At 39.2% G+C, this 15,758-nt stretch overlaps 1 protein-coding gene and 1 long non-coding RNA gene across 2 annotated transcripts in view; one reads left to right on the top strand and one right to left on the bottom strand.

Annotated features, from left to right (window-relative positions):
* Positions 1-64: 64 nt before the first annotated feature.
* The window catches only part of LOC127527640 (uncharacterized), a 34,001-nt gene continuing 18,307 nt past the window's right edge, over positions 65-15,758 (top strand). Inside the window, exons 1-2 of the long non-coding RNA XR_007934825.1 lie at positions 65-381; positions 7,957-8,091. This is a non-coding gene — a long non-coding RNA (uncharacterized LOC127527640). The remainder of the gene's footprint in view (positions 382-7,956; positions 8,092-15,758) is intronic.
* Positions 12,737-15,758, bottom strand: part of mycbp2 (MYC binding protein 2) — a 412,376-nt gene continuing 409,354 nt past the window's right edge. The window contains 1 exon segment of the mRNA XM_051926880.1: positions 12,737-13,878. Within this exon segment, the coding sequence (XP_051782840.1) occupies positions 13,763-13,878 (116 nt within the window). The 3' untranslated portion in view covers positions 12,737-13,762.

The following is a 15,758-nucleotide window of genomic DNA, read 5'->3' as shown; positions in this document are numbered from 1 at the left end:
TAGGTCTCTCTGGCGTCTTCCTGCAGGGGGCGTCGGTGCACCGCGAGAGGATGATCAAACACACGCCGTAGCTTTTCAAAAGAGGAACGGTACAGTACGCCTAATGGGGAGTGGTAAGAGTTCTAGTCGCTTTACTGATTTATCTTGATGGGGTCCTCTAAAGTACTGTGAATGGCTAGAAGACATTTTGTTATTACAAGCAAACCGAAGACATTGATCACTGGACAAAACAGGAAAGCACGTGAGTTGGAGATCAAAGTCCAAGTGTCAGATAAAGCAGCAGCTCTCAAGTTCCATGTTTTTTTGCATCCGTCCAGAAATGACTAACTGGTCCTTCTATGTTTTTTCACAATGAAGCAGGAAGTTATATGTGGTAGATGGGTAAGAACATATTCTTTTTTTATTTTACATTTCTGGTTTTTAAAATAATAAACTCACATGTGAATAACACTGAAATAGCTTCTCCTTTTGAAGTTACTTGTGTCTGTTCTGCACAACATTATTTGTCTGTATTCAGATACAATTAAGAAAGAAAACTCCACAGAAGTTGATTAAAAAAAACTAAGCAATTAAAGATGCAGAAAAAAATACAAATGTCTTAATTTCCTACAAGTGTAAAATTGACACTACTGCACTTTTCTAAATACTAAAATGAAAAAAAAAAACAAAACGGGTAGGCTAATTACACAATGAGATCCATTAAAGGTACAGATGACTGACTTGTGTGAGTGGCTGATGTGCCTAATCAGTCCTCTCCTTACAGCTCGGTCCTACTCCTCCACTCCATTCGGACCCTTTTCCTTTAAATCTTCCTCCACTTTATCCATCCATCTCTGCTTTGGCCTCCCTCACTTTCTTTTACATTCCCATCACTCTTTTGTCCTCATACTCATTCTCTCCTCATCACATGTCCATACCACTTTGACTTACTTTTAGTACTTTCTTAGATATCTCTCCCACTTTTGTTGTACTTCTGATTGTCTCATTTCTCAGTTCTTTTTTGTAAGTCCACACATCCATCTCAACATTCTCATTTGTAACACATCTAACTACTCTTGTGCTCCCCTTTACTTCCCATGTCTCAGTGGTATATATCATATCATATATATATATGGTATTGTAGTGTGATAGTATATATCACTGTTGGTCTTGTTTCTGATGCGGATATGAGCAACACTGGATCACCCCCAAGAAATAGTTCTGTCTCCTCTTCTCTTCACTCTGTACACCTCTGTCTATAAATTAACATTTGAGAGAATAAAGGGAATCATTAAGGGGTAACATAGCTTTTTGTAAATGAAGTGTTTAAAATGCAGTACACAGTAAATAGAAATATATAACATTTGTCTTAAATAACATGAAGAGATTGCTGAAATCGTCATGTAAACAATGTTCCACGAGATGTTTGAAGAAACTTGCTGATGATGATGTTGTATGTTGTATCATGAACCCAGTATGATTTGACTGTTGTCACATAACACCTTTTTCCATAAAAGAATACAAGCTGAACTTAAGAGATATTAAAGAACAAGAATGTAGTAGAAATAAGACTTTTATTTGGGTATGTTTATTTTGGGATATATAAGCTGGTTATGCTCTCTGCTGAAAACATCTTATGTCTTTTAACCAATCGGAGATAATATTCAGATGATGTAAGCCAGTGAACCAATATGAGTGTATGCAAGCTAGTGAACCAATCAGAGTAAGCATTGATTCAGCACTGTTATACAAATTCAGATTTCTATAAGAATGACTCTGCCTCTGTTCTGTGACCATTCTGCCCACAGCAGACTGCTGTGATGGGGTGCTCCCTCTTCATGAAGAGATAATTAAACACGCAATGCATACGTTTCTTCCTGCCTGATTACTGACTCTAATTTCTTAAAACAGCTTTATTTACAGTTTTTATTTCTTCCACAAAAAACAGGTCAAGTCACTTGCAAAAATTCTCAGATGATTCTGCACTTATGAAGTGTATTGATAAAGAGGATGAGACAGAGTGAAGGATTCAGGTGGAGACGTTTGTTTCTTGGTGCACAGATAAATTGTCTGCACCTTAACATCAGAAAACAAGGAACTGATTATTGACTTTCACTGCACCAAAGAATCTCTATGTCTGATCACTATTCAAAGAGTGGATGTAGAGGTGGGTCCACATTAATGAAGGGTTGGACTGGTCTTGGAACACAGAGAAACTATATAATAAAAGGCAGAGCAGGCTCCTTTTCCTTAGGTGACTGAGCTCCTTTAATATGAGAAGTGACATTCCTCAGATCTTCTAGAACTCTGTGATGGTGAGTGCAATTTTCTATGCTGTAGTGTGCTGGGCTGGTAACATCACTTTAAGAGAGGTCCATTGAATCAACAAGCTAATTAAAAGGGCAAGCTCAGAGATGCACTATTGACCTCATGGAGATCACAGCGAAGGGGAAAATGAAAACAAAACTGAATGCCATTATGAAAAATGTAGCACATTCTCTCTCTGACACTCAAACTCTGAGTACTTCCAGCTAAAGAATCATTCAAGAGAAATGCGTCAAGAAACGCTTTTCGGGTTCCTTTATAACAGCAGCAATACGTCTACATAATGCCTCACTGTGACAGTCCAGTCATCATTTTTGTTTCTTTTGAATTTTCTTGCTTTATAGTCACTCTGGTGTGTGTTAAGACCAAATTGTGTAAATATTTATTTTATCTATTTATTTATTTACAGAGCTTCTGTATATAAAAACAAATTTCCACAGGGGACAGGTTCTATCTATCTATCTTTCTACCTACCTACCTACCTACCTACCTACCTACCTACCTACCTACCTACCAACCACTGTCTTAAAAACCTTACCTTTAACCTCCATCTTAATTCTTTGATTGCACAATACTCCTGATACCTTCTTCCAATTAGTCCATACACACTGCACACTGTTGGTTATCTCTGCATCTACAGTGCATCTGGAAAGTATTCACAGCGCATCACTTTTTCCACATTTTGTTATGTTACAGCCTTATTCCAAAATGGATTAAATTCTTTTTTTTCCCTCAGAATTCTACACACAACACCCCATAATGCCAACGTGAAAAAAGTTTGAGATTTTTGCAAATTTATTAAAAATAAAAAAAATTGAGAAAGCACATGTACATAAGTATTCACAGCCTTTGCCATGAAGCTCAAAATTGAGCTCAGGTGCATCCTGTTTCCCCTGATCATCCTTGAGATGTTTCTGCAACTTACTTGGAGTCCACCTGTGGTAAATTCAGTTGGTTGGACATGATTTGGAAAGGCATACACCTGTCTATATTAGGTCCCACAGTTGACAGTTCATGTCAGAGTACAAACCAAGCATGAAGTCAAAGGAATTGTCTGTAGACCTCCGAGACAGGATTGTCTTGAGGCACAAATCTGGGGAAGGTTACAGAAAAATTTCTGCTGCTTTGAAGGTCCCAATGAGCACAGTGGCCTCCATCATCCGTAAGTGGAAGAAGTTCGAAACCACCAGGACTCTTCCTAGAGCTGGCCGGCCATCTAAACTGAGCGATCGGGGGAGAAGGGCCTTAGTCAGGGAGGTGACCAAGAACCCGATGGTCACTCTGTTAGAGCTCCAGAGGTCCTCTGTGGAGAAAGGAGAACCTTCCAGAAGGACAACCATCTCTGCAGCAATCCACCAATCAGGCCTGTATGGTAGAGTGGCCAGACAGAAGCCACTCCTTAGTAAAAGGCACATGGCAGCCCGCCTGGAGTTTACCAAAAGGCACCTGAAGGAGTCTCAGACCATGAGAAAGAATATTCTCTGTTCTGATGAGACAAAGATTGAACTCTTTGGTGTGAATGCCAGGTGTCACGTTTGGAGGGAACCAGGCACCGCTCATCACCAGGCCAATACCATCCCTACAGTGAAGCATGGTGGTGGCAGCATCATGCGGTGGGGATGTTTTTCAGCGGCAGGGACTGGAAGACTAGTCATGATAAAGGGAAAGATGACTGTAGCAATGTAGCAAAACCTGCTCTTGACCTCAGACTGGGGCAATGGTTCATCTTTTAGCAGGACAACGACCCTAAGCACACAGCCAAGATATCAAAGGAGTGGCTTCAGGACAACTCTGTGAATGTCCTTGAGTGGCCCAGCCAGAGCCCAGACTTGAATCTGATTGACCCTATCTGGGGAGATCTTAAAATGGCTGTGCACCGATGCTTCCCATCCAACCTGATGGAGCTTGAGAGGTGCTGCAAAGAGGAATGGGCGAAACTGGCCAAGGATAGGTGTGCCAAGCTTGTGAAATCATATTCAAAAAGACTTGAGGCTGTAATTGCTGCCAAAGGTGCATCGACAAAGTATTGAGCAAAGGCTGTGAATACTTATGTACATGAGATTTCTGTTTTTTTATTTTTAATAAATTTGCAAAAATCTCAAGGAAACTTTTTCCACGTTGTCATTATGGGGTGTTGTATGTAGAATTCCGAGGAAAAAAAATGAATTTAATCCATTTTGGTATAAGGCTGTAACATAACGAAATGTGGAAAAAGTGATGTGCTGTGAATACTTTCCAGATGCACTGTAACTCACTGGTCATAGCTTCTGGTACTAAAATGATAAAACATGAGCACTTTGCCTTGGCCTTCAAGTCAAGACAGACTTATTTATGCAGTAATCTTAAAACAACTATAAGTTAACCAAAGTGCTTTACAACAATAAAATCAACAACACAAGAAAAAGGAGTCAAAATATAATAAATTAGCTAAGAGCAACGATTGACAGTTAACAGCCATAAAAATACATACACAGTTAATAAATAAAGCAGCCAAGTTAAAACGAAGTTTTGATAGTCAATGCAACTTAAAAGCAAGTGAACAAGAACTATGTTTTTAACAGTGTTTAAAACAATTAATGGTGGGATTTTATTGAGAAAGGCAGATGAATGGCAGGACCCACTACAGCAAAGCTTCAAGCATGTGTGCTACAGACAACAGTAATTGATTAGAGCAGTCATTCCAAAATTCAGTCCATGAGTACCACTGTAGCTACAGGCTTTCATTCCAACCATTTTCACAAATCAGAGGCTCACTCTTACAGTACGTCTTGTCAATCTAATTGTTTAGCTGGCTTTTTTGTGTTCATATGATTAACTTACGAACACTTTGAAATCACGTTTTTGGGTCTGGTGCCTCCTGACTCACCAGTAATAAGAAAACCCCCACATATGATATAGTCATGCACCATTTATGGCTGACAAAGTTGAGGCCTTTTGTTATTACGGCCAAGGGCCATAGAAAAGCAATAGGCTAATGATGTTACCAAAACTAACTTTAGACTTTAAGCATTTAAATTGAAGCACAATTTTTCATATTTCAGATATATGATGCAACTATTCTTGTGTATTATGTGCTTCTACCTAAATCATTACATTTTTTATGAACACCTTGAACTAGGCAACCTTATGGTATATTCAGACATTTAAATTTTCTAATTCTGCATTTAGAAAAATGTTCTAGTAAAATATTTGCAAATTCAAAACCGTGCTTTCTTTCTCATAGTTTTAAACACTTAACTTTTTTTTTTTACCATTTTTATTTCAAGTCATCTTATTTCTTGTTTGCTCCTTAAATTGTATCCAAATGCTGACAATTAGTGATGAGCAGTGCAGACACGGATGAAAATGAAACTGAATATTAACAGAGACGCTACTTCAATGTTACATTCATTTGTACGCTAATTAGCAATAAAAGGCGTAATAAGTGGTCCTCAAGTTCAATGTGATGGACCATATTAAATATGTTGTTATTCCCAGTTTCTGTCTTTTTGGTGTCAATCCATAAATTGAAAAGAGGGTTTGCTAAAATTTTAAGGGAATGCAGCAGGCATATATATATGTTTGACATTAATTATTGTTCTTTTTCTTGCATTTAGATTATTTTTACATTGTGGTCATGTAATCCCTTTTCATATTTATTAGCTCACAAGTGAATTTTATGCTGAAGTAGCTCTTCCTTTAGTATTCCGTGTCAATCATTTGCACCAATGTCTGTACTGTTCATCACTAATCATCAGTAAACTACACAAAGAAAGGAGAATTACAAAGAATATGGTAAAAGAACGTCAACATTAAACATATGACAAAAATGCAAATTTCTGAATTTTGTTTACATGTAATTATGCTAACAAATTATTTCTGAATGCAAAATAAGAGAAGAAAAAGACTAAGTAAACAGATCATTTAGATGTAAGCCTCAACCATTTATTTGTAATTCTGGGAGGAGTAAAACCTGCGACCACTTTGGTACCCCAAGACTGAACTTGGGAATTAGAGGATTAGTGGATCTGAGAGATCTGCTGGATGAGAAGGGATTAGCAAAACAGGCAGGAACAGACCCATATAAGGCTTTGAATCTTAAAATCCATCCTGTATTTCACAGGGAGCCAGTAAAAAGAAGCTAACACAGGTGAAACATGTCTTTTTTTTATTACAAGTCAAGATGTGGGCAGCAGCATTTTGAATTAGTTGTAGCTGGGACAGAGATGAGTAGCAAACACTAGCATAGAGGGAATTATAGTAGTATACAGGAGATAAATAAAATCATAAATACGCCTTTGCAGGTCTTTAAATGATAGAAATTATTTAACTTAAGCCATAATCAGAAAAAAAGCTACTTTTGACCACAGCATTTATCTGTTTATAGCAAGTCTGAAATCTGAGTAAAGATAATACCAAGGTTTCTAATACAAGACCTGATATGTGGAGTTAACCAAAAGTGGTTAATAGTGTTATTTACGCACTGCAAAGATAAGCTCTAAGCAACACTATAAATGAATAATAATTTGTAAAAGTTTACACCCTCTTGAAGTAACACAGAAGAGGTGCTATATAAATAAAATGTACCATGATTATTGTAGCGACTTGGATTCTTTACAGGACCACATGGAAGATGCCAGCCATAAAAGCAGCTGCTGAGAGGCGGGTGCAGAATGAGCACTTAGAGAAGCACTTTGGATGTTCCCCCTCCTCTCACTGCCAAAGTCTTTTGATGAATATCAGATTTGGATTCTTGCCTCGAGTCAGCTCATGGAGCAAAGGGAAAGTATTGCAGATGAGGTGCCTCTAACACAAGGTGAGCGGAGTGAAGCGATTGTGACCGGGAGCATGTGAAGCAGCAGAAGACCTCAGTGATGCTGTTGAGGAGCAGTTGAGGAAGGAGGTGGTGGGTCCAGCTGAAGAAGAAGCCAGTGGTCTTTCTGAGGTTAAGCTACAACCAGCTTTGCGTAGAGTGCTATGTCTATTCCTCTGTCTTGCACTCCCGGATCACTGCCGTATCATTGTATTTATGGACATGTGAAAACCAAGTATACCCAATGAAATGTTTGATCTTCTTTAACATATAAGTGGATTCATTTAAAGAAAATGTGCAATATCTGAGAGGTGTACTGTGTGTACCACTAGTTTTAAATCCCTCGCCAGAATCTCAATGAAATTCCAGAACCATCCAGTTCTTTCTTTTCAGCCATTCCTTGGTGGATTTACTGGTATATGTACAGTCATTGACAAGTTGGATAAAATACTTAGATAAAATACAAACTACAGGAAACAGATGCAATACCTGTCATTACGGAGATTTTGTAAAACCAGTACCCATGCATCTATTGTGAAAGCCACTGCTTTTTGGTTTACAATTTGCAAGACGACATATGTAAAGTTTTAAATATTATCTTGACATGAAGTCTATTAGAAAATTAAATAACTGAAAAAAGAAAGCCATATGTCATACAGTAGTTTCTGCATACACCAAGTGGTGCAACTTTGACACATCATCAATGATGTTTCAGGTCTTATATCATCAGATAGCCTAACCCAGGTGACCCAGCTGGGGGTGATCAGTACCCACTTTGTGTTCAAGTAGCTTTGCCACAACATGGATTGCCCCTCCTGATCCACAACCACCTCAATTCTGTTTGTTTTTTTTTTTTTCAGTGTCTAGGATGTTCTTGGTGGGTCTTCTCTTCTGCAACCTTCTAGCGACCGCCCTGAAAAGCCCTGGCAGCCCACATCGATGGACTCGCATTGGGCCTTCCACCCACTCCTTCTACATTCCTCTACCACCTCAAGGTATTTTGCCTTCTTGTGCTTATGGGCCTCCTCTATCTGGCCTTCCCAGGGAACACCGAGTTCCATCACAACTAGTAGCTTAGACTGGTCAGATGTTAAGAGCAAATCTGGCCTGAGAGTCATCCTTATGATCGGTTCTGGAAACTTCAGCTGCCTGTCCCACACTGAGGCCCTGAGCCCCACCTTAACAAAGACAATGTTATGCCTTATTTAGAACTTGTGTTTGCTCTGTTGAATTCCACTGCAGATGGTATCAGCTACTGCCTTCAGCACTTGGTTGTGGTACCACCTATACCTCCCCTTTCCCAAGCCTTTCGGGCAGCAGCTGAAGATGTGCTCCAAAGAACCTCTTGCCTGGCACAGGCAGCATGCTGGGGTAATCTATAAAGCAGAACCTCTCTTTCGCTGGTGGCCTTAAATTCATTATTAAACCCATTTAATTTAACAGTCAAGTTGCAGGCTTGAGGCAGGCCTTGCTTTACTCAGTACAAAGTAGGCACTGACCGTGGAGGATGTGCCAAGCCTTTCCAGGACCTGCTCTTGCTGTGCTAAAGCCAATGTATACTGTACACTTCCTAAACAGCATACTTGCTTTGTTGGGATGTAGAAGAAAAAACCCACATAGAAATGACCAGGATGGGATTTGACCCAGTGTCCTAGAGTTGCGGCACAGCAGCATTAACCACCAAGTGTCCTGTTTAGGGGAAAGCAAATCATGTTTAGTCCACGCTCATTTTTAGTATCACTTAACCTGCAATTGCTCTGTCCTGGGTATGACGTTAATCTGCATTCAGCCTTGCAGGTAGGCCCTCCAACCTGCAGGGAAAAACCTGGGGGTTGGTGGCAGAACTGGCACTCCAGCCACCATAAAACACCACACAATGTTCCATTCCATTTTGTCATCCATTGCATGGTGGCACTTGGGTCCTGATCTGGGGATCCTGAGTTGATTTGTCATGTTGTGGGTGCGGCAATGCGCTGTATCAGTGCATGTTCCTAACCTCTGTCTCTCTAAAGGGCAGAATGCTTGTCCAGTTACCTAATTTATTGTTCTTTTTGAGTGTCTAGTCACATATTTTGGAGGAAAAAAAAAATACAAGACTTTTATATTGACTGTCCACTGTGGAACATTTTGCTCCTCCTTGTGTTTGTGCTCTGGCCAGTCATTACTGTCTAAACACAATGCCAGGAGCTACACTTTGTAGCGGTTCTCAGATTGCTGCCATACTAAAGAAGCAAGTAAAGTTTTAAATATGACCATTACTGCTGTTACAATGAACAGTGCACATATTTGTCAGTGTTCACTTTCAGTATTTTCTGTCATTTAAAGTAATGTTCAGTAGAATATGAGTAATTGTTCAATATATAAATATTTCTGTATTTTTATTATTAAATACTAATTTTATAAGGAGTAGTGTCACTATTGATATATAGCAATAAATTAAAAAAAGGTAAATATTTTCCTGTCTAATAAAACAACATTTAAACATTCATACAGGGAATGTAGCTGAAAGTGCTTTACACAATATAAAAAGAGTTACAAGAGAAAAAAAACAAGTTAAAAATAGATAATTATATATAACTAAATATATAAAAAATAATTTATAAAGAATAAATAGGCACTTACATAACACAGATATATTAGTAGTAAAATCCTCACCTACCAGCGACCCGAACAGTCTGGTTTTACGCCTAAGAAGTCTACCATCGACCACATCCTGGCACTGAGGGTTCTCATGGAGCGCAAACGTAAATATCGGCAGAGTTTCTTTGCAGCCTTTGTCGATTTTCGCAAACCTTTCGACTCAGTTGATCGAGCTGCCCTGTGGGACATCCTGAGGATTCGCGGTATTCTCCTCGAGGCTGCTGGATATCATGGCCAGCTTGTACACTGGTACTGTGAGTGTTGTGCAGAGTGGAGGCAGGACCTCTGCATTTTCCCCAGTTGATTCTGGGGTTTGTCAGGGGTGTGTTCTCGCTCCTACTCTATTCAATGCTTGTATGGATTGGGTGTTGGGCAGAATCATAAGGTACAGCGGCTGTGGGGCATCTGTTGGTGAAGAAACGTTCACAGATCAGATGATGCTGTGATCTTCACTGAGTCAATGGAGGCTGTGATTGGGGTGCTCGAGAGACTAAGCGAGGAGTCTGAGTGTTTGGGCTTGCGAGTGTACTGGATAAAAACCAAGATCCAGGCCTTTAATGACCTCTTGGGCACAGCCATCAGCAGTGTGTCTGTTTGCGGAGAGAGTGTCAACCTTGTCAAGAGGTTTACTTACCTTGACAGTGACATTCATGTCTCTGGTGACTCTTCCTATAAAGTCAGTAGATGGATTGGGAGAGCATGGGGGGTCATGAGGTCACTGGAAAGGGGTTTGTGGTGCTCCCGATATCTATGCAAAAGGACGAAGGTCCAAGTCCTTAGAGTCCTGGTGCTTCCTATCTTGCTATATGGTTGCGAGACATGGACACTATTCAGTGACCTGAGACGAAGACTGGACTCCTTTGGTACTGTGTCTCTCCGGAAAATCCTTGGGTACCGTTGGTTTGACTTTGTGTCGAATGAGCTGTTGCTCATGGAGTCCCGAATGAGGCACATTACTTGCATTGTGAGGGAGTGTCAGTTACAGCACTACGGCCATGTGGCGCATTTCCCTGAGGGTGATCCAGCTCGTAAGATCCTCATTGTTGGGGACCCGAGTGACTGGACCAGACCAAGCGGTCGCCCACGTAACACCTGGCTGTGGCAGACAGAGGGTCATTTCCAGAGGGTGGGACTGGACCGCGTGTCTGCCTGGGGGGTTGCAAACCAGGATCCCGAGTTTTTTCGTTGTGTAGTGGGTGCGGCAACACACTGTACCAGTGCATGCTCCCTAACTTGACTTGACTTGAAAATCCTAACTTGAAGAGAAATTTATTAAGTCCATTAAGACAGGTCTGATTTTTGGTCAAATGGCTAGGGAAGACAGAAAAAACCCCAAAACACACCAAGGGTGAGATGCTGGAGAGAAAAACAAAATCTGCAGGGGTAACCAGGCCAAAAGACCACCCAGACCCCACTGGGCGTTCTACCTAAGATTCGATGCTAAAGTCAGTCTTATTTTTTAATCTTCATTTTACACAAATCGATGCAGTGAGTCTTGTAGACAGAGTATCTTCTTTCATTCCAGCACAAGTGGATGCATAGTACTGTAATCAGGTGGTGATGGCATAAACCGCCACCACAGAGAAACCGGAAAAGAAAAAAAAGAGAAAAGTAGGGATTAATAATAATAGAACATCCATAAAGTATATGTCACTGCAAATCACATAACAGCAAAAGGTTGCCCAACCACTTCTTTTATGCTTAGCTCTTGATTTAATTAAGCAAACTACTAATAGCCGATCTGAGGTTAGGATTGGGAATGTAGGGGGACAGGCACTCCAAAATACACGAAGGAGCGAGGTTATTCAGAGGTTTATATACTAATAGTAGTATTTTAAAATTTATTATAGGACACAGGTAACAAATATAAAAATGCTAAAACCAGTGAGATGTGCTCAGATTTTCTTTTGCTGGTTAAGATTCTATCTGCTGCATTTTGAAGTAACTGCAATCTAGTCGACTAAAAACAAAAGCGTAAATTAATTTTTCAGCATCTTGTAATAAGAGGCCTAACTTTTGTAATATTTCTTAAGTGAAAAAATGCAGTCCTAGTAATACTGTATAGTTAATGTGTGATTTCAAGTTTAGATCAGGTTACAAAGCACAGTACAAAAAGATGATAAGAAATTTCTTTTTTTTTACAATTGCACACTGGTCAAGATTAGAGAACAGCAGCTTGTCTTTTTCTCTTGTTTCATGAAGCTCTATTTTTGTGGTCATAAACAGTTAAAGGGTAAAGCATGTGTAAGTAATGTGGCACCTCCACTTTATTGCATTGAACCATTTTCCTATTGTACAATAATACAATTTGCATTTTCATATTTGATAATTGTACAGTATAAACAATGCATTTATTCACTCATAATAAAATTTTACAGTTCTCATTCTATGAAATGTTCACATTTCATCTTTTTTGTGGTTATTCTTGTTGATGTGAGGTGCCTATGGAAGTAAGCAACTCCAAAGCTAAGAAATGATGACATCCTGGAGAGGAAGTATTATAGCCATATATAATAAACAGCTTTAAGCACCGAGGTCTGCCTGAAATCTTTGTAAGGAGTCTCTGTTACAAATACTTTTTTCATGGAGTTGCAGGTTTCTAAACTGTGTAATTCATCACTAAATGCACAACACCTACACCAGGTCATATCTATGAAGCATTTTCATCCTAATAATTGCACCTCATGTCATACCCCACAAATACATTGTATTTATATCATCAATTTATTTACTTGTTTCTCAAATGCAGTAGATCCAAGGTTGTCACAGGGGCACACACATTTTTCTTCTTGTCAGACTGGTTCCAAATACACTGCACTGTAAAGAATGGGGCTTAACTATCATTTCTCAAAGAGATTTCAAGACTTTCATGCTTCAGTTTCAACTTTCCAGGCTGCTGTTTTAAGTACATGAACTCACAAAATAGGAAGAAGAAACAAATGTGAAACAACAACAGAAGAGCAATTAAGCTTTCTCTGTTAAATTTGCAAAACGCATGGGTTACAGAAACATGAATTTTATTTACAAATACCATTTTTTAAAGTTGTTTAGCTGTTAACAGCAGTACAAGTATAGGCTATGCAGTCTCATCACACCACCTTATATGCATTTTTACCACTTAGGTTTGTTTGTTGAAAACATCTTTAAATATGTCTACCATAGAACTCCTGAGGTATCAGTATGAGTTTGTTTCCTTCTCAAGTCACTTAGCATTAACACTGTCTTCTGTACAAAAGCAGAGCATAATAAATTGAACAAAAACATTAAAAAGACTAATAACGTGAGTCTTGTCACTGTATAAAAATGTACAGCGGCTTTATTGACATATACATTCCATATGTTTACAGCTGTAAGATAGGAGGCACACCCAGTATTGCACTTCATTAAAATTTCAGGCTCAAAACATAACCCAGAAGATTAAATGAAACTGCAGTGTAAAGTTGCAACTTCGGAATACACCTATTTTTGATACCATCATTATATACAAGATTAGATAAATCGTACACCAAAGGCCTTCCTAACGAAACATTCTTAACAGTCAATATTCATATACCAGACAGAACTTTTCATCTGTGATGCAGTCAACTCTTGGGAATACTGTACAGAATTACAAAAAAGTAAGTATACATATAACAATATATTTTTCATAGGTAGAAAGCTGACATTACTCTCATCATCTTGATATAGTTTCTTTTTTGGAGATTTTAAAACATATTATAGTCCACCCACAGATTCCTTTTTGCATTTTTTTCCTTTCCTTAAATTGAATACATTATAATGCCTCACTGATCAGGAGTCACGCAGCATTTATAGATGTCAAGGGTTCGACTGCTGCATGCAAACACATCACAAGAGTTATTAAATATATTCAAAACATCCTGGTTATGTGTTGGGTCTGCAATATAAAGAGCAGAGCAGCATCCAGTTTGTAGACCAGTTACTGTCATCTTCTGCCTCAGACAGCACAAAGGTCCCTGGAAGCTTAAGCATGAAAAGTCGTGCCCTGGGGGAACAGAGCCCAGGCATTCAAAATGTGTGAGCATTTCGACAGACACCACATCCTAGTGCAAACTCTTCACCTGTAGGAGGATGCACAACATGTAGAGGACACTCCGTCCCTTCTAGTTGTTTACCTTTAGGACCTACAAAAATGAACAAAACAGTATTTTAGTGCAAACGTTGTAAAAAGAACCTTTAATGAACATTCATTTAAACTTTGAATAGTAGTACACTATCAGTTTGGTTTCATACAATACAATGCTTTAAGTGTGAATAAGCCTGCTATATTTGTACACATGATGACTGGTTCTTAATGCATAATCTCTTAATTGGGAGTGGGTTTAGAAAACACTTCAGTCAACAACAAATATGATTTGTAGAAATAACAAACCAGAATTTTCTGTCTGTCTATTGGATATTATTAGCAGGAATGTTAAAGGTCTGAACCCTGAACTCGAAAGAAAGAAAAGAAAGTGCTATCTAATCTCTGTTTTATGCAGGAAAATGTTGCCTTTACCTTGAACAAATCTAGATTTAATAATGTTCTGGGTAGAAATTTCACTTTAGCTCTTAATACAACTTGCAGGAATACTGACACATAAAGTTGTTCTTTTTATTTCACCTTAACTGATTTTTGCCCCTAATGGTTTGCTGTGTTATCATGGTTGGAAATTTACATGAAAATAAACATATTGTGGCTAATGTACATGAACTGAAACTCAAATCACAAGAATTTATATCTAACTTTTTTCTTCATTTCCACACACAGAAATTCATGAAGTAATACACTGGTCCAATGTTACTGACCCACATTCAAGGCAATATTCTCTTTTTCTCTCAAATGTACCATGGTCATTCATGAGCCGACCACTTGTTTACTGATAATCAGTTGCAGTCTTCAGTCAAACATTGCAACTGTTGCCACTCATCGTGGAGTTCATAACAAAATGCCTGCAAGACTTACTGAGCAACTCCTGATTCTCTTGTTAGTGGATGACAGGTTTTTAAAATACTTGCTTACACACATTTCATTATTAAAAGCAATACCATGACTGGACTCTGAGGGAAGCTGTTATCACTCATTTAAGCGTTTAAACAATATCTTACTCCACACACAAAAGACAATTACAAAAACCAACAACACAATTAACTGATTATTATCTAAAACTGAAAATTATGCATGGCTGCAAATCAAACAGAGTTGAACTTCTGCTGCAAAAAAGCAATTTAACTATTAACTACACATTTTGAAGAGTGGAATACAATTATCTCATCAAATACACAAAAGGGAGCTAGGGTCTGTGATGGTGCGGGTCGGCCCCATGCTACTGGGTCCCACTGGGAGCCTCTGAAGCTGACACCACCAATAATCATGACTGGGATGAGGCGAGCAAATGAGGATAAACACACACAAAGCAAGGGGATGGTGAAAAAGTGCTCTAGTGCTTTTATTAAGAATAAAGTCAAAAAGTGTTCAAAAGGGCAATGCTCAAAAATCTTCATCAAATAAATAGTCCATAAAAACAAAGTGCTCTGGAGGTTAAAAACAATGACTTAAATAATCTATTAAAATGAGGTTAAAACATGGCACTCCTTTAAAACAGCCATCTCCTCATCTTATCCTAACCGGACCTTGCAGCCACGGAGACAGCTATCTGACAGGTACCTACCATACTTCTACGGGTCTGAGTCCTTGACACTCCATGGTTGTAACAAGGCACCCACTCCGCACCCAAAGTTTGGATCCCCAAAGGCCATGGCGCTCCCCTTCCGAGCCTCACTGAATCCTGATGCCTTCCTGGACTTCTGCAGCGAGCTGTCTGGACCACCTGGTCACTACAGCTCCCAAGTCACTTAGCTGGAGCGATCCTCCAGGACAGCCCTCTGAGTGATGTCCACCTGCTCCCTGGAGGGGCTCTCCTCACAGCTGCCTGACTCATGGTTTGCTCTCTCTCCCTCTTTCTCACACCTGTACCGGCTCTCTCTCCTGTCTTCCTGCCTGCTTTTTTTTTCTTTCTTTCAA

The sequence above is a fragment of the Erpetoichthys calabaricus genome, chromosome 4, assembly GCF_900747795.2.
Source record: "Erpetoichthys calabaricus chromosome 4, fErpCal1.3, whole genome shotgun sequence".
In the NCBI taxonomy this organism is placed as follows: Eukaryota; Metazoa; Chordata; class Cladistia; order Polypteriformes; family Polypteridae; genus Erpetoichthys; species Erpetoichthys calabaricus.
The sequence above is the reverse complement of the archived record's forward strand: the minus strand, read 5'-3'. Positions and strand labels throughout refer to the sequence as shown.